Source organism: Oncorhynchus tshawytscha, linkage group LG13, assembly GCF_018296145.1.
Source record: "Oncorhynchus tshawytscha isolate Ot180627B linkage group LG13, Otsh_v2.0, whole genome shotgun sequence".
In the NCBI taxonomy this organism is placed as follows: domain Eukaryota; kingdom Metazoa; phylum Chordata; class Actinopteri; order Salmoniformes; family Salmonidae; genus Oncorhynchus; species Oncorhynchus tshawytscha.
Genome location: NC_056441.1, coordinates 87711132 through 87738168, shown reverse-complemented (window position 1 = coordinate 87738168; position 27037 = coordinate 87711132). Strand labels below are relative to the sequence as shown.

General features: G+C 43.9%; 2 protein-coding genes across 4 annotated transcripts in view; both read right to left on the bottom strand.

Annotated features, from left to right (window-relative positions):
• The window catches only part of LOC112266214 (rho guanine nucleotide exchange factor TIAM1-like), a 209093-nt gene extending 194946 nt beyond the window's left edge, over nucleotides 1-14147 (bottom strand). The window contains exon 1 of one of the 3 annotated variants that reach the window (XM_042296490.1): nucleotides 13955-14147. The gene's annotated coding sequence lies outside the window, so the exon portion shown is untranslated. The remainder of the gene's footprint in view (nucleotides 1-13954) is intronic. The other 2 variants (XM_042296489.1, XM_042296488.1) reach the window with 2 other exon arrangements.
• On the bottom strand, nucleotides 4640-19411 carry LOC121838979 (periaxin-like). Its single transcript, XM_042294978.1, has 3 exons — nucleotides 19339-19411; nucleotides 16755-17524; nucleotides 4640-4834 (listed from the first exon to the last, which is right to left on the bottom strand). Exons 1-3 carry the CDS (start codon nucleotides 19409-19411, stop codon nucleotides 4640-4642), a joined length of 1038 nt encoding a protein of 345 aa, XP_042150912.1.
• Between the last annotated feature and the right edge of the window lie 7626 nt (nucleotides 19412-27037).

The following is a 27037-nucleotide window of genomic DNA, read 5'->3' as shown; positions in this document are numbered from 1 at the left end:
GCCATAGTAGTATGATAGGTGTTGTTGTACAGGGTCAGCCATAGTAGTATGATAGGTGTTGTTTTACAGGTTCAGTCATAGTAGTACGATAGGTGTTGTTGTACAGGGTCAGTCATAGTAGTACGATAGGTGTTGTTGTACAGGGTCAGTCATAGTAGTACGATAGGTGTTGTTGTACAGGGTCAGTCATAGTAGTACGATAGGTGTTGTTGTACAGGGTCAGTCATAGTAGTACGATAGGTGTTGTTGTACAGGGTCAGTCATAGTAGTATGATAGGTGTTGTTGTACAGGGTCAGTCATAGTAGTATGATAGGTGTTGTTGTACAGGGTCAGTCATAGTAGTATGATAGGTGTTGTTGTACAGGGTCAGTATGATAGGTGTTGTTGTACAGGGTCAGTCATAGTAGTATGATAGGTGTTGTTGTACAGGGTCAGTCATAGTAGTATGATAGGTGTTGTTGTACAGGGTCAGTCATAGTAGTATGATAGGTGTTGTTGTACAGGGTCAGTCATAGTAGTATGATAGGTGTTGTTGTACAGGGTCAGTCATAGTAGTATGATAGGTGTTGTTGTACAGGGTCAGTCATAGTAGTATGATAGGTGTTGTTGTACAGGGTCAGTCATAGTAGTATGGTAGGTGTTGTTGTACAGGGTCAGTCATAGTAGTATGATAGGTGTTGTTGTACAGGGTCAGTCATAGTAGTATGATAGGTGTTGTTGTACAGGGTCAGTCATAGTAGTATGATAGGTGTTGTTGTACAGGGTCAGTCATAGTAGTATGATAGGTGTTGTTGTACAGGGTCAGTCATAGTAGTATGATAGGTGTTGTTGTACAGGGTCAGTCATAGTAGTATGATAGGTGTTGTTGTACAGGGTCAGTCATAGTAGTATGATAGGTGTTGTTGTACAGGGTCAGTCATAGTAGTATGGTAGGTGTTGTTGTACAGGGTCAGTCATAGTAGTATGATAGGTGTTGTTGTACAGGGTCAGTCATAGTAGTATGATAGGTGTTGTTGTACAGGGTCAGTCATAGTAGTATGATAGGTGTTGTTGTACAGGGTCAGTCATAGTAGTATGATAGGTGTTGTTGTACAGGGTCAGTCATAGTAGTATGATAGGTGTTGTTGTACAGGGTCAGTCATAGTAGTATGATAGGTGTTGTTGTACAGGGTCAGTCATAGTAGTATGATAGGTGTTGTTGTACAGGGTCAGTCATAGTAGTATGATAGGTGTTGTTGTACAGGGTCAGTCATAGTAGTATGATAGGTGTTGTTGTACAGGGTCAGTCATAGTAGTATGATAGGTGTTGTTGTACAGGGTCAGTCATAGTAGTATGATAGGTGTTGTTGTACAGGGTCAGTCATAGTAGTATGATAGGTGTTGTTGTACAGGGTCAGTCATAGTAGTATGATAGGTGTTGTTGTACAGGGTCAGTCATAGTAGTATGATAGTGTTGTTGTATCAGTCATAGTAGTGATTGTTGTTGTACAGGGTCAGTCATAGTAGTATGATAGGTGTTGTTGTACAGGGTCAGTCATAGTAGTATGATAGGTGTTGTTGTACAGGGTCAGTCATAGTAGTATGATAGGTGTTGTTGTACAGGGTCAGTCATAGTAGTATGATAGGTGTTGTTGTACAGGGTCAGTCATAGTAGTATGATAGGTGTTGTTGTACAGGGTCAGTCATAGTAGTATGATAGGTGTTGTTGTACAGGGTCAGTCATAGTAGTATGATAGGTGTTGTTTTACAGGGTCAGTCATAGCAGTACGATAGGTGTTGTTTTACAGGGTCAGTCATAGCAGTACGATAGGTGTTGTTTTACAGGGTCAGTCATAGCAGTACGATAGGTGTTGTTTTACAGGGTCAGTCATAGCAGTACGATAGGTGTTGTTTTACAGGGTCAGTCATAGTAGTACGATAGGTGTTGTTTTACAGGGTCAGTCATAGTAGTATGATAGGTGTTGTTTTACAGGGTCAGTCATGATGGGTGTTGTTTTACAGGGTCAGTCATAGTAGTATGATATGTGTGGTTTTACAGGGTCAGTCATAGGTGTTGTTTTACAGGGTCAGTCATAGTAGTATGATAGGTGTTGTTTTACAGGGTCAGTCATAGTAGTATGATAGGTGTTGTTTTACAGGGTCAGTGATAGTAGTATGATAGGTGTTGTTTTACAGGGTCAGTCATAGTAGTATGATAGGTGTTGTTTCACAGGGTCAGTCATAGTAGTATGATAGGTGTTGTTTCACAGGGTCAGTCATAGTAGTATGATAGGTGTTGTTTTACAGGGTCAGTCATGATGGGTGTTGTTTTACAGGGTCAGTCATAGTAGTGTGATAGGTGTTGTTTTACAGGGTCAGTCATAGCAGCGTGATAGGTGTTGTTTAACAGGGTCAGTCATAGTAGTATGATAGGTGTTGTTTTACAAGGTCAGTCATAGTAGTATGATAGGTGTTGTTTTACAGGGTCAGTCATAGTAGTATGACAGGTGTTGTTTAACAGGGTCAGTAAGTAGTACAGCACCTCTGAACCAAATGAGGTTCCTTGTTCAAGATAGTTTTTTCACCTTGGTCGGCTCGGGTATTCGAATCGGCGACCTTTTGGTTACTGGCCCAACGCTCTAATCAGTAGACTATCTGCCTCCCTTATATACACCGCACTAGCTCTGATCAGAAGTAGTGCACTATGTACGGAATAGGGAGCCATTGAGGACACAGACATTGATAATGGTGTTTTCAGCTGCGGATAGACAGAGGCAGGGCAGGACAACACAGGAGACAAGAGCAGAAAAACCTATAGTACCTCTATGAAGATGAATGTTAAGTCACAGATACAATAGGGGATAAATGGCAGAGCAACACGCTCCCTCCACTGTCACAGACAGGGAAACACGGGCCCGCTCCCTCCACTGTCACAGACAGGGAAACACGGGCCCGCTCCCTCCACTGTCACAGACAGGGAAACTCGGGCCCGCTCCCTCCACTGTCACAGACAGGGAAACACGGGCCCGCTCCCTCCACTGTGACAGACAGGGAAACACGGGCCCGCTCCCTCCACTGTCACAGACAGGGAAACACGGGCCCGCTCCCTCCACTGTGACAGACAGGGAAACACGGGCCCGCTCCCTCCACTGTCACAGACAGGGAAACACGGGCCCGCTCCCTCCACTGTCACAGACAGGGAAACACGGGCCCGCTCCCTCCACTGTGACAGACAGGGAAACACGGGCCCGCTCCCTCCACTGTGACAGACAGGGAAACACGGGCCCGCTCCCTCCACTGTCACAGACAGGGAAACACGGGCCCGCTCCCTCCACTGTCACAGACAGGGAAACACGGGCCCGCTCCCTCCACTGTCACAGACAGGGAAACACGGCCCGCTCCCTCCACTGTGACAGACAGGGAAACACAGGCCCGCTCCCTCCACTGTCACAGACAGGGAAACACGGGCCCGCTCCCTCCACTGTCACAGACAACTATTATAATATTATGGTAGAGAAACAGGGGGGCTGTAGTTCCTCTGTGACAACTATTATAATATTATGGTAGAGAAACAGGGGGGCTATAGTTCCTCTGTGACAACTATTATAATATTATGGTAGAGGAACAGGGGGGCTGTAGTTCCTCTGTGACAACTATTATGATATTATGGTAGAGAAACAGGGGGGGCTGTAGTTCCTCTGTGACAACTATTATGATATTATGGTAGAGAAACAGGGGGCTGTAGTTCCTCTGTGACAACTATTATAATATTATGGTAGAGGAACAGGGGGGCTATAGTTCCTCTGATAACCCATTGTAATATTATGGTAGAGGAATAGGGGGGGGGGCTATAGTTCCTCTGATAACCCATTGTAATATTATGGTAGAGGAACAGGCCCTCAACCTCTATCCATCCATGGGCCTGCGGTGGTGGGAAAGTCTCCTCTCTCTGTACACATAAACCGACTGGAGCCAACGATTCAAGCAACTGACTGCTTCTCCTTCTTGGTCCAACGATAGAGAAGAAGGGCCTCCCCCCGTTCCTCTGATTAAAGGAATCTGTTGTTCTGCGACATAGGGAGGGAGGGATGAGAGGGAGGGAGAGATGATAATTCTCACAAGACAACTTTGGCTATCAGCCTGTGTTGAATTAGCCGATCTGTGTAGAATGCGTCAATGTGACTGTCTGAGGCCTAAATGACATCCTAGTCCCCTATGTAGAGCACCCAATGGGTCCTGGTTAAGTAGTGCACTATATACGGAACAGAGTTCCATTTGGGACACAGCTTGGGAAGACCTCTCTCTGCTTCATGAAAACATCTCATAAATACAAACCAGGCTCCAGCACACTGTAGTCTGCTGAGAGAACTATACTATACATGTGGATAATGGGCCAATTCAATTTAGCTTTGTCCCCGATCTCTTTGTCCTGCTTTACCAACTACTATGGTCTTTTGTCACACCAAAAGACATGCTAAATTGAATGGAATTAACTTTACAATAAATAAACTAAAAATGTTGGTCAAGCAAAGACAGAACAAAATAAAAACGCTTTAGGTCATTTTGGGAGGAAGATTCTTTCTCCCATCTAAAACGCATTTACGAACATTCAGCAACTATTGCTGTGATATAGTGAATGAAAAGGAAACAGACTGTATTCTAGGAGCAGATACATGGCTGGGCTCCCTTGGCTGGCTGGGCTCCCTTGGCTGGCTGGGCTCCCTTGGCTGGCTGGGCTCCCTTGGCCGGCGGGGCTCCTCCCTTGGCCGGCGGGGCTCCCTTGGCCGGCGGGGCTCCCTTGACCGGCGGGGCTCCCTTGACCGGCGGGGCTCCCTTGACTACAATGGGTGTTTTCTGATGTTAATTATTGAAATAACAGTGAATCCACTGCAATGTGTGTGTGTGTTTATGTGTGTGTTTATGTGTGTGTGTGTGTGTGTTTATGTGTGTGTGTGTGTGTTTATGTGTGTGTGTGTGTGTGTCGATAGACGGATGCATTTTACCCAAGATAGTAAACCAGTGGCGCATATCCCTCCGGCCTACTGAATGCATCGCTGCAGTACCTACAGTACCAGACGTCCCTCCACAGGGGAATGGACGGTCCCCAAACTTCTTCCAACATTTAAATTTTTTTTTTTAAACAAACACTTAAATTGCAACTTACACTGAGGGTACAAAACACTATTTCTATGACAGACGGACCAGGTGATTCCAGGTGAAAGCTATGATCCCTTATTGATGTCACTTGTTAAATCCCACTTCAAATCAGTGTAGGTGAAAGGGAGGAGACAAGTTAAAGAAGGATTTTTAAGCATAGAGACAAATGAGACATGGATTGTGTCTGTGTGCCATTCAGAGGGTGAATGGACAAGACAAAATATTGAAGTGTCTTTGAACGGGGGGGTATGGTAGTAGGTGCCAGGCGCACTGCTTTGAGTGTCAAGAACTGCAACGCTGCTGGGTTTTTCACGCTCAACAGTTTCCCGTGTCTATCAAGAATGGTTCACCACCCAAAGGACATTCAGCCATCTTGACACAACTGTGGGAAGCATTGGAGTCAACATGGGCCAGCATCCCTGTGGAACGCTTTAGACACCTTGTAGAGTCCATGACCTGACAAATTGAGGCTATTCTGAGGACAAAAGGGGGGTTTGCAACTCCATATTAGAAAGGTGTTCCTAATGTTTTGTCCACTCAGTGTAGGTAGGACCCCATACTCAGTATATAGCCAGTGAGTGAGTGTTGGCCTTTTTTCTCCCCATTTTTGACATTTCAAAACGCTAAAAGATTTTTGCTTTTTAATGACTTTTATAAAAGAGTCCATTTGTAAAAAAAAAAATATATATATATATATATATATAACAAATAGAAATCAGCCTAATGGACTGTTGTCTGGCTGGTGTAAAGAACAAACAGAACCACAGCAACATGTGCATCCCATATGGCACCCTAAGCCTTTCTGGTGCACTACCAGGCCCCATGGAGCTCAGGTCAATAGTAGTGCACTATATAGGGAATAGGGGGCCATTTTGGGTTAAAAGTAGTGCACTATATAGGGAATAGGGGGCCATTTTGGGTTAAAAGTAGTGCACTATATAGGGAATAGGGGGCCATTTTGGGTTAAAAGTAGTGCACTATATAGGGAATAGGGGGCCATTTTGGGTTAAAAGTAGTGCACTATATAGGGAATAGGGGGCCATTTTGGGTTAAAAGTAGTGCACTATATAGGGAATAGGGGGCCATTCGAGACGTACACAGCATTGCAGCTGGACAGAACAAACAGAACACTCATCGACAACACTAAAACCATTTACTTGGCTCCACTTTGCAAATGAAATAAACAAGCAGTTATGTGAACGTGGGATAAAATATTATTCAAAAACAGACAGACGAACTACTTTAAAAAGATCTAAAATATGCACATTTCAAGCAATCGTCTGTGTTTGGGGAGGACAAGCTTTTACACAAGAAAAAAAACAAAACCCCAGTTTGTTTAGGAGACAAGTCCTCGGCTGTATTAAAAAGAGAATAGATCAGATGAATGTTGCAGACAACATTCTTCTTCGTGTGGTTCAAATGAAAGCTCCTGCTTTACCTCCAGTAGCCTACGTATGAGATGGTAGCTGGAGATGAGGCTGTGTCCCCAATGGCACCCTATTCCTTACATAGTGCACTACTTTTGACCAGAGCCCTCATGGGCCCTAAAACAAGGAATAGGGTGTAATTTGGGACACAAGCATGGTAAATGCCAAGAGAAGAGGCCATTCCAATATGGCCTGGGCCTCATGGCTACAAGCCAGAGAGGAGCATAATCAGTAGCAACATGGAGAGAGAGAGGAGAGAGAGACAGAGAGAGAGAGAGAGAGAGAGAGCAGAGAGACAGAGAGAGAGAGAGAGAGAGACAGAGAGAGAGAGAGAGAGAGACAGAGAGAGAGAGAGAGAGAGAGAGAGAGAGACAGAGAGCAGAGAGAGAGAGAGAGAGAGAGAGAGAGAGAGAGAGACAGAGAGAGAGAGAGCAGAGAGACAGAGAGAGAGAGAGAGAGAGCGAGAGAGAGAGAGCAGAGAGAGCAGAGAGAGCAGAGAGACAGAGAGAGCAGAGAGAGTCCTTCATCTTCTCAACTTACAGCCCTCAGGACCCCGAGACTCTTCTAGAGGAGACTCATACACACACCCCCCCCCGCAGCTTCCTCTCCCTCCCACCACCCCTCCACTCTCTCCCACCTTAGATCCCCCAGGTAACTTGACCTCGTACCTACACACTACCCTGCTTCAGGCTACATGATGGGTCGGGAAAGAGGATATTCACAGAGAGAGTTAGAACCGACAGCTCATATTTCACAGAGAGGGTTGGTACAGACAGCTCATATTTAACAGAGAGAGTTAGAACCAACAGCTCATATTTCACAGAGAGGGCTAACACAGACAACTCACATTCACAGAGAGAGTTAGAACCGACAGCTCATATTTCACAGAGAGAGTTAGAAACAACAGCTCATATTTCACAGAGAGAGTTAGAAACAACAGCTCATATTTCACAGAGAGAGTTAGAAACAACAGCTCATATTTCACAGAGAGGGCTAACACAGACAACTCACATTCACAGAGAGAGTTAATACAGACAGCTCACATTCACAGAGAGAGTTAATACAGACAGCTCACATTCACAGAGCTTCCAGGGCCTCCTAGCAGCCTTATTGCAGTACTTTGTACACCGACATTCAAAGTAAAAGCAAGCAGCCTTGTCCGAGCCAGAACAGCCTATAGATCAGGAGCCCACATCCTGTTTCTGTCGAACTGCTTTGCTTTATCTTGGCCAGGTCGCAATTGTAAATGAGAACTTGTTCTCAACTTGCCTACCTGGTTAAATAAAGGTAAAATAAAAATAAAATTAAAAATAAAATGATGTACAAGTACACCCCCTGGACAGAACAGCCTATAGATCAGGAGCCCACATCCTGTTTCTGTAGCGTGAGGCAGTATGATGTACAAGTACACCCCCTGGACAAGACATTGGACTTTTGCGGGGCTTTTAACATCAAAATTGACTAATTCTACGAAGCAGAACTAAGGCAAACATTTGAACTTATCACTTATCAGCAATTATAGATTTATACAGTGCCTTCTGAAAGTATTCACACCCCTTGACTTATTCCACATGTTCTGAATTTAAAATGGATTAAATGTAGATTGTTTTTTGGTCGCCAGCCTACACACACACACAACATCCCATAATGTCAAAGTGGAATTATTTTTTGTTTGTTGAAATATTTACTAATAAATGAAAGATGGAAATCTGAAATGTATTGAGTCAATAAGTATTCAATCCCTTTGTTAAGGCGACCAAATAAATAAGTTTAGGGGTAAAATAAATAAGTTTAGGGGTAAAAAAACGTGCTTAACAAGTCACAATAAGTTGCATGGACTCACTCTGTATGCAATAATAGTGTTTAACATGATTATGTAATGACTACCTCATCTCTGTACCCCCACACATACAATTATCTATAAAGTCTCAGTCGAGCAGTGAATTTCAAACACATATTCAACCACAAAGACCAGGGAGGTTTTCCAATGCCTCGCAAAGAAGGGCAACTATTGGTAGATGTGTTTTTTTTAAAGCAGATATTGAATATCCCTTTGAACATGGTGAAGTTATTAATTACACTTTGGATGGTGTATCAATACATCCAGTCACTACAAAGATACAGGCGTCCTTCCTAACTCAGTTGCCGGAGAGGAAGGAAACCGCTCAGTGATTTCACCATGGGGCCAATGGTGACTTTAAAACAGTTCGAGTTTCATGGCTGTGATAGGACAAAACTGAGGATGGATCAACATTGTAGTTACTCCACAATACTAACCTAAATGACAGAGTGAAAAGAAAGAAGCTTGTATAGAATAAAAATATTCCAAAACATGCATCCTGTTTGCAACAAGGCAGTAAAGTAAAACTGCAATAATAACGTGGCAAAGCAACAACATTTTTGGCTTGAATAGAAAGTGTTATGTTTCGGGGAAATCCAATACATTACGGAGAACCACTCTCCATATTTTCAAGCATAATCGTGGCTGCATCATGTTATGGGTATGCTTGTAATCATTAAGGACTTGGGAGTTTTTCAGGATAAAAAGAAAGGGAGTAGAGCTATGCAGGACAATAGCCTAAAACACAAGGCCAAATCTACACTGGAGTGGTTTACCAAGAACAATGATCCTGAGTGGTCGAGTTAGAGTTTTGACTTAAATCTGCTTGCAAATCTATGGCAAGACTTGAAAATATTTGTCTAGCAATGACCAACAACCAATTTAACAGGGCTTGATTTTTTTTTTTTTAAGAATAATGTTGTACAATCCAGGTGTGCAAAGCTCTTAGAGACTTACCCAGAAAGACTCACAGTTGTAAATCACTGCCAAAGGTGATTCTAATTTCTGTATTTACATTTTCAATAAATTTGCAAAGATTTCTAAAAACATGTTTTTACTTTGTCATTATGGGGTATTGTGTGTCGATGGATGAGAAAATCAATGTCATCCATTTTGAATTCAGTCTGTAACAGAAAACATGGAATAAGTCAAAGGGAATGAATACTTTGAAGGGACAGTAGGTAACACTTCACGATAATTGTGTACAGTAATGTTACTATGCAGGTACAAAGCAATAGGGCCAAGATAAGGCGAGGACAGTGCGAGGACAGGGCCAGGACAGGGCCAGGACAAGGCCAGGACAAGGCCAGGACAGGGCCAACCATTTGGGTCTGGACAGCATTGCTGCAATAATGTCTGGACTGTTGAGAGAGCAGTAGAGGATGAGATCGTGATGCAGCTAGCTGGCCTGGAAGGTCACAGTCATGTTAAAGGATATGGGCGATTCCACGGTAACAGAATGACTCCGACACTCACATTTCTCACTTTAAAAATGTATGTCAAACCAAAACCAAAGTTAAACAAACCATACAACTCTATGCACAACGGACTACTTTTAACAATTCCCACAGAAAATATTACAAAAACACATTTAAAAAAACAGTGCCGATGCAAAGTTTGGTAACAACAGAATGACTGTTGGTGCTGTTTGTGACATCGTTCTGTTATCGAACTTTGCGTCTGCTTTCCATTTTTCTTCTAGTGCGACTATCCCTGATGCTTCTCCCTCTTTGTCCCCTGCCCCACTACAAAGTTTCTCCCTCCAGGCAGTCACTGAGTCCGAGGTGCTAAAGGGGCTTCTTAGGGCTAGGCCCCTTTTTTCTCTCTACTTCCTGCCTGACTGACGTGCCCAAAGTAAACAGCCTGTTGCTCAGGCCCTGAAGCCAGGATATGCATATAGTTGGTACCGTGGGAAAGAAAACACTTTGAAGATTGTAGAAATGTTAAAATAATGTAGGTGAATATAACACAATAGATATGGTAGGAGAAAATCCAAAGAAAAACCAACCGGAAGTTTTTTGTTGTTGAGAGACCATCCTCTTAGAAATTAAAGAGAAAGATCATATTGAAAATTAGCTCCCTGGATGCAATTCCTATGGCTTCCACAGGGTGTCAGCAGTCTATGTTCCAGGTTTGAAGCTTGTAACTTCCAAAACGAATAGGAAATAACCATTTTAGTGGAGGGACACAGTCTTGGAAATTCGTGTTTGCACGTGCCATGAAGACATTACGCACCTGCTAAAATCGTTTTCCTATTGAACATACTTCTTTCCGAAAGAAATATTATAGTTTGATTACATTTTAGGGTGTCTGAGGAGTAAATAGAAACGTATTTTGACTTGTTGAAACAAAGTTTAGGGGTAGATCTTCAGATTCCTTTCTCTGCAAGTTGAACAAGTGGATTACTCAAATCGATGGCGCCAACTAAACTGACTTTTTGGGATATAAAGAAGGATTTTATCTAACAAAACGACACTACATGTTATAGCTAGGATCCTTTGGATGACAAATCAGAGGAAGATTTTCAAAAAGTGAGCGAATATTTTATCTTTATATATATGTTTATGTATGAAACCTTTGCCAGTGGAAAAATATTTTGATGTGGGGCGCCATCCTCAAACAATCGCATGGCATGTTTTCGCTGTATAAACTAATGTAAATCGCACAGTGCAGTTAGATTAAACAAGAATTTAAGCTTTCAGACGATATAAGACACTTATATGTACATACATGTTTAAAATCCATAATATTTATGATTATTTATTTGAATTGTGTGCCCCCCAGTTTCACGCTAGCGGGACCCCTAGCCCTAAGTTAAACTTGACCCCCATCTGGGTCAGATGGTTTAGACCCTTTCTTCTTTAAGGTTGCTGCCTGGCTCTCCTTTCTAGGGAGGTTCCCATTACTTGGTTCATTCTTTATTTAAAAGGGGGAGAACAAGCGGATCCTAACTTTATACTATTCCTATTTTTGTCCTGTTTATTAACTGACAAAAGTGTTGGAAAAACTTGTCAATAACTAACTGACTGGCTTTCTTGAGGTCTATAGTATTCTCTCGGGTACGCAATCTGGTTTCCGCTCAGGTTTTGGATGTGTCACTGCAACCTTAAAGGTCCTTAAGGATGTAACCATTGCCCTTGATTCTATGCAATGTTGTGCTGCTATTTTTATTGACTGGGCCAAAGCTTTTGATACGGTAGACTATTCCATTCTTGTGGGCCAGATTATTGGTGTCGCTGAGGGGTCTTTGGCCTGGTTTGCTAACTACTACTCTCCAAGAGTGCAGTGTATAAAGTCAGAAAATATGCTGTCTCAGCCACTGCCTGTCACCAAGGGAGTACCCCAAGGCTCGATCCTCTGCCCCACGCTCTTCTCAATTTACATCAACAGCACAGCTCAGGCAGTAGGAAGTGCTCTCACCCATTTATATGCAGATGATACAGTCTTATACTCAGCTGGCCTCTCCCCGAATGTTGTGTTAAATGCTCTACGACAAAGCTTTCTTAGTGTCCAACAAGCTTTCTCTACCCTTAACCTAGTTTGGAACACCTCCAAAACAAAGCTCATGTGGTTTGGTAAGAAGAATGCCCCTCCTCCCACAGGTGTTTTTACTGCCTCTGAGGGTTTAGAGCTTGAGGTAGTCACCTCATACAAGTACTTGAGAGTATGGCTAGATGGTGCACTGTCCTTCTCTCAGCACATATCAAAGCTACAGGCTAAAGTTAAATCTAGACTTGGTTTCCTCTATCGCAATCGCTCCTCTTTTACCCCAGCTGCCAAACTAACCCTGATTCAGATGACCATCCTACCCATGCTAGATTACAGAGACACAATTTATAGATCGGCAGGTAAGGGTGCTCTCGAGCGGCTAGATGTTCTTTACCATTCGGCAAATCAAATTTGACACCAATGCTCCTTATAGGACACTCTGTAAATTGGTCATCTCTGTAAACCCGTCGCAAGACCCACTGGTTGATGCTTATTTATAAAACCCTCTTAGGACTCACTCCCCCCTATCCGAGATGCCTTCTGCAGCACTCATCCTCCACATACAACACCTGTTCTGCCAGTCACATTCTGTAAAAGGTCCCTAAAACACACACATCCCTGGGTTGCTCCTCTTTTCAGTTCGCTGCAGCTAGCGACTGGAACGAACCGCAACAAACACTCAAACTGGACAGTTTTATCTCAATCTCTCATTCTGTTTCCGTGGAATTGCCCATGTTCTCAGATACAGAGAGTGATGATTCTGTTACCGTGGAATTGCCCAGGTTCTCAGATACAGAGAGTGATGATTCTGTTACCGTGGAATTGCCCAGGTTCTCAGATACAGAGTGATGATTCTGTTACGTGGAATTGCCCAGGTTCTCAGATACAGAGAGTGATGATTCTGTTACCGTGGAATTGCCCAGGTTCTCAGATACAGAGAGTGATGATTCTGTTACCGTGGAATTGCCCATGTTCTCAGATACAGAGAGTGATGATTCTTTTAGCCTACATCCCCCAACAAGGTCACCGTGTTAAATGCTGCTGCACAAATTAGTCAAAGATGCAGTCCCAAATGGCACCCTATTCCCTATATAGACCTCTGGTCAAAAGTAGTGTACTATATAGGGAATAGGGTGCCATTTGGGATGTAACAAATGACTAACTCTGTTTTTTGTACCAGGGTGTTTGTTGGTGATGATATGCTGAAGACTTGTCCCCAAAACATCAGTGTTAGACAAGACAGACAAGGGTCTAACAGTGTGTTCCAAATCTAATCAAATCTGCAGGATATTTAGTCCATCCTCCTACCACACACACAAGTCATTCTGATACCATTCGTTCATGACCATGAGTACTACAGTTGGTCTCCAACTACATTGTCAAAATCAACACAATCAATGCTTATTATTCTACAGCTTGTCTTTTATGTCCTGCGTGTGCATTTGGTTTAATCAATAGCTTACAATAGACTGGTGTCAAGTTTAATTGGGGGGGAAAACCTGTAGCAAGGCATGCATGTGATGAATAGTCTGTGTCTCTTTGTCAGAGTCACCCTGGGCTTCTCTGGTCAGTGACGAAGATACAACAGAGACATCACACTGGGGAGGGGTTTACCTCTCACCGGGGCGGGGACTGGAACATATTATTCTGTGAATTATTGCTCAATGTAGCCTATACATTATAAAAGCTATAGGTGCCCTTCATGTGACGGAGGCATTGAAAATGATGCTTGGGTATTGAATGGGCGCGCACATGCATGTATCCATTATTTATGGTAAACCAAGTGTCGGCTACATGGCGTATGCAGTCATTTCAGCTTTGATGGCTGGATTTGACAAACACCAGACATCCTACCTGTGAGTTTAGCCGGTCTTAAACAATTAGACAAACGGTAGCCTATCTATGAAAGAGAAATCTGCGTTATGCCTTGTTATTGACGCGGTCACGGTTATTGGCCCCGGTCTCTAGGACCTAGGGGGGGAAGATATCTCGGCGTCAAACATCAGGCTAATTTATCCCCACCACATGAGAAGAAAACAAACATTATGCATCAAAACATACCTGTTCATTACTCGCTGTTGACTATTGTGGCTGTCGTCCAGTGTATGCGGTGAATTGGACGCGCTGTGTAGAATATGGCATCGCTAGTCTGTGCCGCGGAAAGCTCCGTCTGTTGCCGCTACCATGTTGTTTCTACGCCACTACAGAGAGGAAGAGGCGAAGCGAGAGGTTTTACTCCGCCCAAAATCTGTCCACGGAAATAAACCCACGACGTGAGGAATTTTTGTATGCAGGTCAATGAGAGCGTGTCAAAATTGATTTAAAAAAAATGTATTGCTCATTTGCTACGTGGGGTTTATTTGATCGAATAGAAATGTCGTAATGGTCAGGTTGTTTAGGTGCACTCTAGGTGGGGGGAGTAGCAACCTATGTCCGTGATAAATTAATGTCAATGAAGATTTAACCGGAGATGGTCCTTTTTAGGTTTTGAACGTTTATTAGTTAAAATATACTAATATACAAAAGTATGTGGACGTCCCTTCAAATTAGTGGATTCGGCTATTTCAGCAACACCCGTTACTGACAGGTGTATAAAGTGGAGCGCACGGCCATGCAATCTCCATAGACAAACATTGGCAGAAGAATGTCCTTACTGAAGAGCTCAGTGACTTTCAATGTGGCACCGTCGTAATCAACAAGTCAGTTTGTCAAATGTCTGCCAAGCTAGAGCTGCCCCTTCAACTGTAAGTGCTGTTACTGTGAAGTGGAAACGTCAAGGATGAACAACGGCTCAGCCGAGAAGTGGTAGGCCGCATGAGCTCACAGAACAGGACTATTAGTTGTATTAGTAGTTGTAGTTTTATTAGTAGTTGAATCAGTAGTGGTAGCAGTAGGTTTTATTAGTTGCAGCAGTAGTTTTATTAGTTGTATTAGTAGTTGTAGCAGTAGTTTTATTAGTTGTAGCAGTAGATTGTAGCAGTAGTTTTATTAGTTGTATTAGTAGTTGGAGCAGTAGGTTTTATTAGTTGTATTAGTAGTTGGAGCAGTAGTTTTATTTGTTGTAGTTGTAGCAGTAGGTTTATTAGTTGTATTAGTAGTTGGAGCAGTAGGTTTTATTAGTTGTATTAGTAGTTGGAGCAGTAGATTTATTTGTTGTAGTTGTAGCAGTAGGTTGTATTAGTAGTTGTAGCAGTAGTTTTATTTGTAGTTGTATTAGTAGTTGTAGCAGTAGGTTTTATTAGTAGTTGTAGCAGTAGGTTTTATTAGTAGTTGTAGCAGTAGGTTGCAGCAGTAGGTTGTATTAGTTGTATTAGTAGGTGTAGCAGTAGCTTGTAGCAGTAGTTTTATTAGTAGTTGTAGCAGTAGGTTTTAGTAGTTGTATTAGTAGTTGGAGCAGTAGTTTTATTAGTAGTTGTAGAAGTAGTTGTAGCAGTAGGTTTTAGTAGTTGGAGCAGTAGTTTTATTTGTTGTAGTGGGAGCAGTAGGTTTTATTAGTAGTTGTAGCAGTAGGTTTATTAGTAGTTGTAGCAGTAGGTTTTATTAGTAGTTGTAGCAGTAGGTTGTATTAGTTTTATTAGTTGTAGCAGTAGTTGTAGTAGTAGTTGTGTTAGTAGTTGTAGCAGTAGGTTTTAGTAGTTGTATTAGTAGTTGTAGCAGTATTTTTATAAGTTGTAGTTGTACCTTGTAGCAGTATTTTTATTAGTAGTTGTAGCAGTAGTTTTTATTAGTTGTAGCAGTAGGTTTCATTAGTTGTATTAGTAGTTGTAGCAGTAGGTTTTGTTAGTTGTAGCAGTAGTTTGTAGCAGTAGGTTTCATTAGTTGTATTAGTAGTTTGTAGCAGTAGGTTTCATTAGTTGTAGCAGTAGTTTGTAGCAGTATGTTTCATTAGTTGTATTAGTAGGTTTTATTAGCTGGAGCAGTAGTTGGTTTTATTAGTTGGTATTAGTAGTTGTAGCAGTAGTTTCATTAGTTGTATTAGTAGTTGTAGCAGTAGTTGGTTTTATTAGTTGGTATTAGTAGTTGTAGCAGTAGTTGGTTTTAGTAGTTGGTATTAGTAGTTGTAGCAGTAGTTGGTTTTAGTAGTTGGTATTAGTAGTTGTAGCAGTAGTTGGTTTTATTAGTTGGTATTAGTAGTTGTAGCAGTAGTTGGTTTTAGTAGTTGGTATTAGTAGTTGTTTTAGTAGTTGGTATTAGTAGTTGTAGCAGTAGTTGGTTTTATTAGTTGGTATTAGTAGTTGTAGCAGTAGTTGGTTTTAGTAGTTGGTATTAGTAGTTGTAGTTGGTTTTAGTAGCAGTAGTTGGTTTTAGTAGTTGGTATTAGTAGTTGTAGCAGTCGTTGGTTTTAGTAGTTGGTATTAGTAGTTGTAGTAGTTGGTTTTAGTAGCCTATTAGTAGTTGTAGCAGTAGTTGGTTTTAGTAGTTGGTATTAGTAGTTGTAGCAGTAGTTGGTTTTAGTAGTTGGTATTAGTAGTTGTAGCAGTAGTTGGTTTTAGTAGTTGGTATTAGTAGTTGTAGCAGTCGTTGATTTTATTAGTTGGTATTAGTAGTTGTAGCAGTAGTTGGTTTTAGTAGTTGGTATTAGTAGTTGTAGTAGTTGTAGGCCTATTAGTAGTTGTACAACTTTTTAGGCTGTTAATGTACGTTTAATAATTATTTAATTGTTATTATTATTATCTGAAAACATCTGAAACCTCTTCAACGAGTATCTTAGACAATCTATGGCCGCGAGGAAAGAGGAAGATCTATGGCCGCGAGGAAAGAGGAAGATCTATGGCCGCGAGGAAAGAGGAAGAGTATGGCCAGTGCAGAAGATCTATGGGAATAGAGGAAGATCTATGCCGCGAAAAGAGGAAGATCTTGCTGGAGCCAATCGGAGTCTGGGAGTCTGGAGTCTGGGAGTCTGAGGAATAGAAAGAGGAAGATCTGGGAGTCTGGAGTCTGGGAGTCTGGGAGTCTGGGAGTCTGGAGTCTGGGAGTCTGGAGTCTGGGAGTCTGGAGTCTGGGAGTCTGGGAGTCTGGGAGTCTGGGAGTCTGGAGTCTGGGAGTCTGGGAGTCTGGAGTCTGGGAGTCTGGAGTCTGGGAGTTTGGGAGTCTGGGAGTCTGGAGTCTGGGAGTCTGGAGTCTGGGAGTCTGGAGTCTGGGAGTCTGGGAGTCTGGGAGTCTGGGAGTCTGGGAGTCTGGGAGTCTGGGAGTCTGGGAGTCTGGGAGTCTGGAGTCTGGGAGTCTGGAGTTTGGGAGTCTGGAGTCTGGAGTCTGGGAGTCTGGAGTCTGGGAGTCTGGAGTCTGGGAGTCTGGGAGTCTGGGAGTCTGGAGTCTGGGAGTCTGGGAGTCTGGAGTCTGGGAGTCTGGGAGTCTGGGAGTCTGGGAGTCTGGAGTCTGGGAGTCTGGGTCTGGGAGTCAGGGAGTCTGGGAGTCTGGAGTCTGGAGTCTGGAGTCGGGGAGTCTGGAGTCTGGGAGTCTGGGAGTCTGGGAGTCTGGAGTCTGGGAGTTTGGGAGTCTGGGGGGAGTCTGGAGTCTGGAGTCTAGGAGTCTGGGAGTCAGGGAGTCGGGGAGTCTGGAGTCTAGGAGTCTGGGAGTCGGGGAGTCTAGGAGTCTGGGAGTCTGGAGTCTGGAAGTCTGGAGTCGGGGAGTCTGGGACACCACAAGATCTGTGTGTTTGACATCAGAGTTCAGTGTAGATCAATACAAAATCAAACTTTATTTGTCAAATGCGCCGAATACAACAAGTGTAGACTTTACCGTGAAATGCTGACTTTACAAGCCCCTTAACCAACAGTGCAGTTCAAGAAGAGTTAAGAAAATATTTACCAAATAAACTAAAGTAAAAAATTATAAAAAGTAACACAATAAAATAACAATAAGGAGGCTTTATACAGGGGGTACCGGTACCAAGTCAGTGTGCGGGGATACAGGTTAGTCGAGGTAATATGTACATGTATGTAGGGGTTAAGTGACTATGCATGGATAAACAGCATGTAGCTGCAGTGTACAAAACAAATGGAGGGGGGGGTGTCAATGTAAATAGTCCGTTGGCTATTTGATTAATTGTTCAGCAGTCTTATGGCTTGGGGCTAGAAGCTGTTGAGGAGCCTTTTGGTCCTAGACTTGGTGCTCTGGTACCGCTTGCCGTGCGGTAGCAGAGAGAACAGTCTGACTGGGGTCTCTGACAATTTTATGCATCCTCTGACATCGCCTGGTATAGAGGTCCTGGATGGCAGGAAGCTTGGTCCCAGTGATATACTGAGCCGTTCGCACTACCCTCTGTAGCGCCTTACGGTCAGATGCCGAGCAGTTGCCATACCAGGCGGTGATGCAACCGGTCAGGATGCTCTCGATGGTGCAGCTGTAGAACATTTTGAGGATCTGGGGACCCATGTCACATCTTTTCAGTCTCCTGAGGGGGAAAAGCTTTTGTTGTGCCCTCTTCACGACTGTCTTGGTGTGTTTGGACCATGTTAGTTCGTTGGTGACTCTCGACCCGCTCCACTACAGTCCCGTCGATGTTAATGGGGGCCTGTTCGGCCCGCCTTTTCCTGTAGTCCACGATCAGCTCCTTTTGTCTTGCTCACATTGAGGGAGAGGTTGTTGTCCTGGCACCATACTGCCAGTTCTCTGACCTCCTCCCTATAGGCTGTCTCATCGTTGTCGGTGATCAGGCCTACCATTGTTGTGTCGTCAGCAAACTTAACAATTGTGTTGGAGTCATGTTTAGCCACCCAGTGGTGGGTGAACAGGGAGTACAGGAAGGGACTAAGTACACACCCCTGAGGGGCCCAAGTGTTGAGGATCAGAGTGGCAGACGTGTTGTTGCCTACCCTTACCACTTGGGGGCGGCCCGTCAGGAAGTCCAGCATCCAGTTGCAGAGGGAGGTGTTTAGTCCCAGGGTCCTTAGCTTAGTGATGAGCTTTAAGGACACTATGGTGTTGAACGCTGAGCTGTAGTCAATTGACAGCATTCTCACACAGGTGTTCCTTTTGTCCAGGTGGGAAATGGCAGTGTGGAGTGCGATTTAGATTGTGTCATCTGTGGATCTGTTGGGGGGTGGGGTGTAAATTGGATTGGGTCTAGGGCAGGGCTGCCAAACCCTCTTCCTGGAGATCTACTGTCCTATAGGTTTTCAGTCCAACCCTGATTTAGCATATCTGATTCAGCTAGTTAAGGTCTTGTTGAGCAGATAATAAGTAGAATCAGGTGTGTTAAATTAGGGTTGGACTGAAAACCTACAGGACAGTAGATCTCCAGGAAGAGGGTTGGACTTAAAATCTACAGGACAGTAGATCTCCAGGAAGAGGGCTGGACTGAAAACCTACAGGACAGTAGATCTCCAGGAAGAGGGCTGGACTGAAAACCTACAGGACAGTAGATCTCCAGGAAGAGGGCTGGACTGAAAACCTACAGGACAGTAGATCTCCAGGAAGAGGGTTGGACTGAAAATCCACAGGACAGAAGATCTCCAGGAAGAGGGTTGGGCAGCCCTGGTATAGGATATCTGGGACGATGCTGTTGATGTGAGCCATGACCAGCCTTTCAAAGCACTTCATGGCTACCGATGTGAGTGCTATGGGGCGCTAGTCATTTAGGCAGGTTACCTTCGCCACTTGAAACATGTAGGTATTACAGACTTGGTCAGGGAGAGGTTGAAAATGTCAGTGAAGACACTTGCCAGTTGGTTCGCGCATGCTCTGAGTACACATCCAGGTAATCCGTCTGGCTCCGAAGCTTTGTGAATGTTGACCTGTTTAAAGGTCTTGCTCACATAGACTACTGAGGGCGTTATCACACAGTCATCCAGAACAGCTAGTGCTCTCGTACATGCTTCAGTGTTGCTTGCCTCGAAGCAAACATAAAAGGCATTTAGCTAGACTGGTAGGCTCGCGTCTGGGTTTCCCTTTGTAGTCTGTAATAGTTTTCAAGCCCTGCCACATCTGACGAGCGTCAGAGCCGGTGTAGTAGGATGCCTACTTAATCCTGTATCCTACTACACCGGCTCTGACGCTCGTCGGATGTGGAACAATCTAAATTCCTACAAATATAAAACTGGGGCGGCAGGGTAGCCTAGTGGTTAGAGCATTGGACTAGTAACCGGAAGGTTGCGAGTTCAAACCCCGAGCTGACAAGGTACAAATCTGGCGTTCTGCCCATGAACAGGCAGTTAACCCACTGTTCCTAGGCCGTCATTGAAAATAAGAATTTGTTCTTAACTGACTTGCCTAGTTAAATAAAGGTTAAATAAATAAAAATAAAAATGTAAAACAGAGGTTATGAAAGACCATCCCAGAACCAGAGGTATTAGGTGTGTGAAGGGAACACACTTTCAGAGATGTGACCAAGACAAAAATAAAAAAAGAGTTCATGATAACTGAGTTTATAACTTCTGAAGAGTTTCAACTCTTCAACTCAACAGTTGAAGCTTTGTCTCACTCTCCAGCAGTAATAACCTCAGGCTATAGGGGGGATCGTAAGATGCAGGCTTAGAGAAAATGTCAAAGACAACATTGTATCATGTAGAGTCAAGCGGCCGGTAGCAATGGACTCACATGTCAACTGAACAGAGGCTGTTGTTGTGGGGTTAAGAAACAGTCGCCCTTAACATGTGCAGCGCCCTTCAGAGAGTACTCACACCCCTGGACTTTTTACACATTTTGTTGTGTTACAGCCTGAATTTTAAAAAATGATTAAATTGAGATTGTGTCACTGGCCTACACACAATACTCCATAAGGTCAACGTTTTTTTTCGAAATTATTTGAAAGAAATTAAGAATGAAAAGCTTTAATGTCTTGAGTCAATAAGTATTCAACCCCTTTGTTAAGGCGATGCCTAAATAAGATCAGGAGTAAAACTGTGCTTAACATGTCACAATAAGTTGCATGGAATGTGTGCAGGAAGTGTTTTAGCTTTAATTGTCGGAATGACTTACCTCATCTCTGTACCTCATATACACATACACTTATCTGTAAGATCCCTCAGTCGAGCAGTGAATTTCAAACACAGATTCCACCACAAATGACCAGGGTTTTCCTACACGGGGTAGGTTACGGTTACAAGTTACCCGTACAAAATGTGTAATCAGTAACGATTATGGGGTATTTGTGTGTAGATTGGTGAGATAATTAATCCATTTGTAACACAACAAAATGTGTAATCAGTAACGATTATGGGGTATTTGTGTGTAGATTGGTGAGATAATTAATCCATTTGTAACACAACAAAATGTGGAATAAGTCAAGGGGTATGAAAACCTTCTGACGGTACTGTAAGATAACAAATAATAATAACCAGGTGTGAATAATATACCTGTCGTGGTCAGATAATGTAAACAGATGTACAAAATGGACACCGTCTGGAGGAGCCCACAGACAGGTGACGAGCTGAGCATAGAGAAAACTGAAGACGGCTGCAGAAACAACCGGTGCATCCCGATTAGCACCCTATTCTATCCCCTATATAGTGCATTACTTCTGACCAGAGACCTATGGACCCCGGTCAAAAAGAAAAGTGTAATATATTGGGAATAGGGTGACACAGAAACCCCCCCCCCCTCCTCCTCCCCAACACTCAAAAAAACAACTTGCCTTTCATGAACTAACACTCACACTTGACTTTCCCCCTATTAGTTCTGACTTGCTGATAGCTACTTCATTGAGGAACAATTGACTTACTCTGACTGTGATATGAGGTCATCTTAAAATGAACGCACTAACTGTAAATCAAATCAAATGTATTGGTCACATACACATGGTTAGCAGATGTTATTGGTCACAAACACATGGTTAGCAGATGTTATTGGTCACAAACACATGGTTAGCAGATGTTATTGGTCACAAACACATGGTTAGCAGATGTTATTGGTCACATACACATGGTTAGCAGAGGTTATTGGTCACATACACATGGTTAGCAGAGGTTATTGGTCACATACACATGGTTAGCAGATGTTATTGGTCACATACACATGGTTAGCAGATGTTAATGCAAGTGTAGCGAAATGCTTGTGCTTCTAGTTCCGACAATGCAGTGATAACCAATGAGTAATCTAGCTAACAATTCCAAAACTACTACCTTATAGACACAAGTGTAAAGGGATAAAGAATATGTACATAAAGATATATGAATGAGTGATGGTACAGAGCAGCATAGGCAAGATGCAGTAGATGGTATCGAGTACAGTATATACATATGAGTATGTAAACAAAGTGGCATAGTTAAAGTGGCTAGTGATACATGTATTACATAAGGATACAGTAGATGATATAAAGTACAGTATATACATATACATATGAGATGAATAATGTAAAGTATGTAAACATTATATTAAGTAGCATTGTTTAAAGTGGCTAGTGATATATTTGACATCAATTTCCATCAATTCCCATTATTAAAGTGGCTGGAGTTGAGTCAGTGTGTTGGCAGCAGCCACTCAATGTTAGTGATGGCTGTTTAACAGTCTGATGGCCTTGAGAGAGAAGCTGTTTTTCAGTCTCTCGGTCCCGGCTTTGATGCACCTGTACTGACCTCGCCTTCTGGATGATAGCGGGGTGAACAGGCAGTGGCTCGGGTGGTTGTTGTCCTTGATGATCTTTATGGCCTTCCTGTGACATCGGGTGGTGTAGGTGTCCTGGAGGGCAGGTAGTTTGCCCCCGGTGATGCGTTGTGCAGACCTCACTACCCTCTGGAGAGCCTTACGGTTGAGGGCGGAGCAGTTGCCGTACCAGGCGGTGATACAGCCCGACAGGATGCTCTCGATTGTGCATCTGTAGAAGTTTGTGAGTGCTTTTGGTGATGAGCCGAATTTCTTCAGCCTCCTGAGGTTGAAGAGGCGCTGCTGCGCCTTCTTCACCACGCTGTCTGTGTGGGTGGACCAATTCAGTTTGTCTGCGATGTGTACGCCGAGGAACTTAAAACTTACTACCCTCTCCACTACTGTCCCGTCGATGTGGATAGGGGGGTGCTCCCTCTGCTGTTTCCTGAAGTCCACAATCATCTCCTTAGTTTTGTTGACGTTGAGTGTGAGGTTATTTTCCTGACACCACACTCCGAGGGCCCTCACCTCCTCCCTGTAGGCCGTCTCGTCGTTGTTGGTAATCAAGCCTACCACTGTTGTGTCGTCCACAAACTTGATGATTGAGTTGTAGGCGTGCATGGCCACGCAGTCGTGGGTGAACAGGGAGTAACAGGAGAGGGCTCAGTCACTCTGGAGTATCTGATAAATGACTAACAATGCAGAAAAACTTAAATCAGTTTTACAATGTTTTTACCAGCATGTCACATGTGCAACCAGGAAAAACAAAACTCTAGACCACCTTTACTCCACACACAGAGTCACATTCAAAGCTCTCCCCCGTCCTCCATTTGGCAAATCTGACCACAATTCTATCCTCCTGATTCCTGCTTACAAGCTAAAATTAAAGCAGGAAGTACCAGTGACTCGCCCAATACGGAAGGGGTCAGATGATGCAGATGCTACACTACAGGACTGTTTTGCGAGCACAGACTGGAATATGTTCCGGGATTCATCCAATGACATTGAGGAGTATACCACCTCAGTCACCGGCTTCATCAATAAGTGCATCGACGACGTCGTGCCCACAGTGACTGTACGTACATATCCCAACCAGAAGCCTTGGATTGCAGGCAACATCCGCATCGAGCTAAATGCTCTGCTTTCAAGGAGCGGGAGACTAATCCAGACACTTATAAGAAATCCCACTATGCCCTCAGACGAACCATCAAACAAGCAAAGCGTCAGTACAGGATTAAGATTGAATTATACTACACCGGCTCTGACGCCCGTCGGATGTGGCAGGGCTTGAAAACTATTACAACCTACAAAGGGAAACCCAGGTGCGAGCTGCCCAGTGACGCAAGCCTTCCAGACTAGCTAAATGCCTTTTATGCTCGCTTCGAGGCAAGCAACACTGAAGCATGCACGAGAGCACCAGGTGTTCTGGATGACTGTGTGATAACGCTCTCGGTAGCCGATGTGAACAAATCCTTTAAACAGGTCAACATTCACAAAGCCGCTGGGCCAGATGGATTACCAGGATGTGTACTCAAAGCATGCGCGGACCAACTGGCAGGTGTCTTCACTGACATTTTCAACCTCTCCCTGACCGAGTCTGTAATACCTACATGTTTCAAGCAGACCACCATAGTCTCTGTGCCCAAGAAAGCGAAGGTAAATGATTACCGCCCCGTGGCACTCATGTCTGTAGCCATGAAGTGCTTTGATAGGCTGGTCATGACTCACATCAACAGCATCCTCCCGGACACCCTAGACCCACTCCAATTCACATACCGCCCCAACAGATCCACAGATGACGCAATCTCAATCACACTCCACACGGTCCTTTCTCACCTGGACAAAAGGAACACCTATGTGAGAATGTTGTTCATTGACTACAGTTCAGCGTTCAACACCATAGTGCCCTCAAAGCTCATCACTAAGCTAAGGACCCTGGGACTAAACACCTCCCTCTGCAACTGGGTCCTGGACTTCCTAACGGGCCGCCCCCAGGTGGTAAGAGTAGGCAACAACACGTCTGCCACGCTGATCATTAACAATGGGGCCCCTCAGGGGTGTGTACTTAGTCCCCTCCTGTATTCTCTGTTCACCCACGAATGCTGCAGTTTGCTGACGACACAACAGTGGTTGGCCTGATCACCGACAACGATGACACAGCCTATAGGGAGGAGGTCAGAGAACTGGCAGTGTGGTGCCAGGACAACAACCTCTCCCTCAATGTGAGCAAGACTAAGGAGCTGATTGTGGACTACAGGAAAAGGTGGGACGAACAGGCCCCCATTAACATCAACGGGGCTGTAGTGGACCGGGTCGAGAGTTTCAAGTTCCTTGGTGTCCACATCACCAACGAACTATCATGGTCCAAACATACCAAGACAGTCGTGAAGAGGGCACGACAAAACCTTTTCCCCCTCAGGAGACTGAAAAGATTTGGCATGGGCCCCCAGATCCTCAAAACATTCTACAGCTGTACCATCGAGAGCATCCTGACCGGTTGCATCACCGCCTGGTATGGCAACTGCTCGGCATCTGACCGTAAGGCACTACCGAGGGTAGTAGGTACGGCCCAGTACATCACTGGGACCAATCTTCCTACCATCCAGGTCCTATATACTAGGTGGTGTCAGAGGATAAAAATTGTCATAGACTCCAGTCATCCAAGTTAGAGACTGTTTTCTCTGCTACCGCACGGCAAGCGGTACCGGAGCGCCAAGTCTAGGGCCAAAAGGCTCCTCAACAGCTTCTACCCCCAAGCCGTAAGACTGCTGAACAATTCATAAATCACCACTGGACAATTTACATTGACCCCCCCCCCTCCCCTTTTGTAAACTGCTGCCACTCTGTGTTTGTTTGTTACTGTGGGAGCAAGCTGTACATATAGGGACAAACATAATACTGTAGAGCAAAGGTGTATATTAGACCACAAGAGGAAGAGGATACACTTAGAGTGCATTTGCCATTCTGGTAAAAACAGGAAACCAAGAAATATGCATAGTCACTTCGCCCCCACCTACATGTACAGATTACCTCAACTAGCCTGTACCCCAGCACACAGACTCGGCACCGGTGCCCCCTGTATATAACCTCCACACAGACTCGGTACCGGTGCCCCCTGTATATAGCCTCCACATGGTCTCTGTACCGTGTGTATATAGCCTCGGTACCGTGTGTATATAGCCTCCACATGGACTCGGCACCGGTGCCCCTGTATATAACCTCCACATTGTCTCTGTACCGTGTGTATATAGCCTCCACATGGACTCGGTACCGGTGCCCCCTGTATATAGCCTCCACATGGACTCGGTACCGGTGCCCCCTGTATATAGCCTCCACATGGACTCAGTACCGTGTGTATATAGCCTCCACATGGACTCAGTACCGGTGCCCCCTGTATATAACCTCCACATCGTCTCAGTACCGTGTGTATATAGCCTCCACATGGACTCTGTATCGGTGCCCCCTGTATATAACCTCCACATGGACTCAGTACCGGTGCCCCCTGTATAAAGCCTCCACACTGACTCGATACCGGTACCCCCTGTATATAGCCTCCACACTGACTCAGTACCGGTGCCCCCTGTATATAACCTCCACACTGACTCAGTACCGGTGCCCCCTGTATAAAGCCTCGTTATTGTTATTCTGTTACTTTTTATTTTAGTCTACTTGATAAATATTTTCTTCTTCTTGAACTGCGCTGTTGGTTAAGGGCTTGTCAGTAAAGCATTTCATGGTAAAGTCTACACTTGTTGTATTCGGCGCATGTGGCAAATAAAGTTTGATCTGATTAACGTGTAAAAGTGAGACCCTGGCTACTATCCCAGGTTAAAAAAAAGTGCTTCATTGCCCTCTAGTGGTAAACGATGGAACTGCCAACGGTTTCCCTGATGTCAGTGAGTGAAAAAATACATTGCATTTAAAATTTGCCTCCCATGAAGAATTTACAAGAGACACTTGTTTAGTACAAAAATAGTTTACTAAAAACAAAACAGCTAATGATACAAATTCTGAAGCAAAATATTTTGGTGTTCTGAAGCGCCCCCCCCCCCTCCCCTCCCCTCAATCAATATAAAGATCATTGTGGTTTCAGATCCAACCGTAAAACTGACAACAAATCAACAGTTTGTTTTTTCTAATTTTTTTCTAACTGGCCTAGTGACAGACTTACTTGAGAATTAACAAAACATTCACTCAAAATATACAAAACAAGATATTGGCCATCAGCACATACAATATATACCAAGCAGTATTCTTCTCTCTGTGGTTTTCTGTCAGAATATACCAGCTCAAAAATAGGACAAAGTTATTCACATGAACTGACTGCAAAATTAGACTTCCGTCGGTTTAAACTGTGATATTCTCACCGAGTTGGTTTCCCAGACACAGATTAAACCTCGTCCTGGACTAAAGAAGTCGTTCTCACAGAGATCCTCCATTGAACATGCTATTTATTCACGGACTAGGTCTATTCTGTTTCTGGGTAACCGGACCATAATGTTTCTTTGTGTTCGTCTTAATGTCTTTGGAACGGTCGAGAAATTAATCAGGGACAGGCTGTACATTTCAATGTTTGTGTCCCGACTCAAAATGTGCCCAGTCTCCAAGTGGTTCTCTTGAGGC

Coding starts and splice junctions, on each gene's coding strand:
- LOC121838979 (XM_042294978.1), bottom strand. CDS start 19,411: ATGGCTCACATCAACAGCATCGTCCCAGATATCCTATACCAGGGCTGC. Junction 17,525..19,338: donor CCTCTTCCTGGAGATCTTCT/GTCCTGTGGATT, acceptor GTGGTGTCCCAG/ACTCCCCGACTCCAGACTTC. Junction 4,835..16,754: donor CCAGACTCCGATTGGCTCCA/GCAAGATCTTCC, acceptor AATTAACATCAG/AAAACACCCATTGTAGTCAA.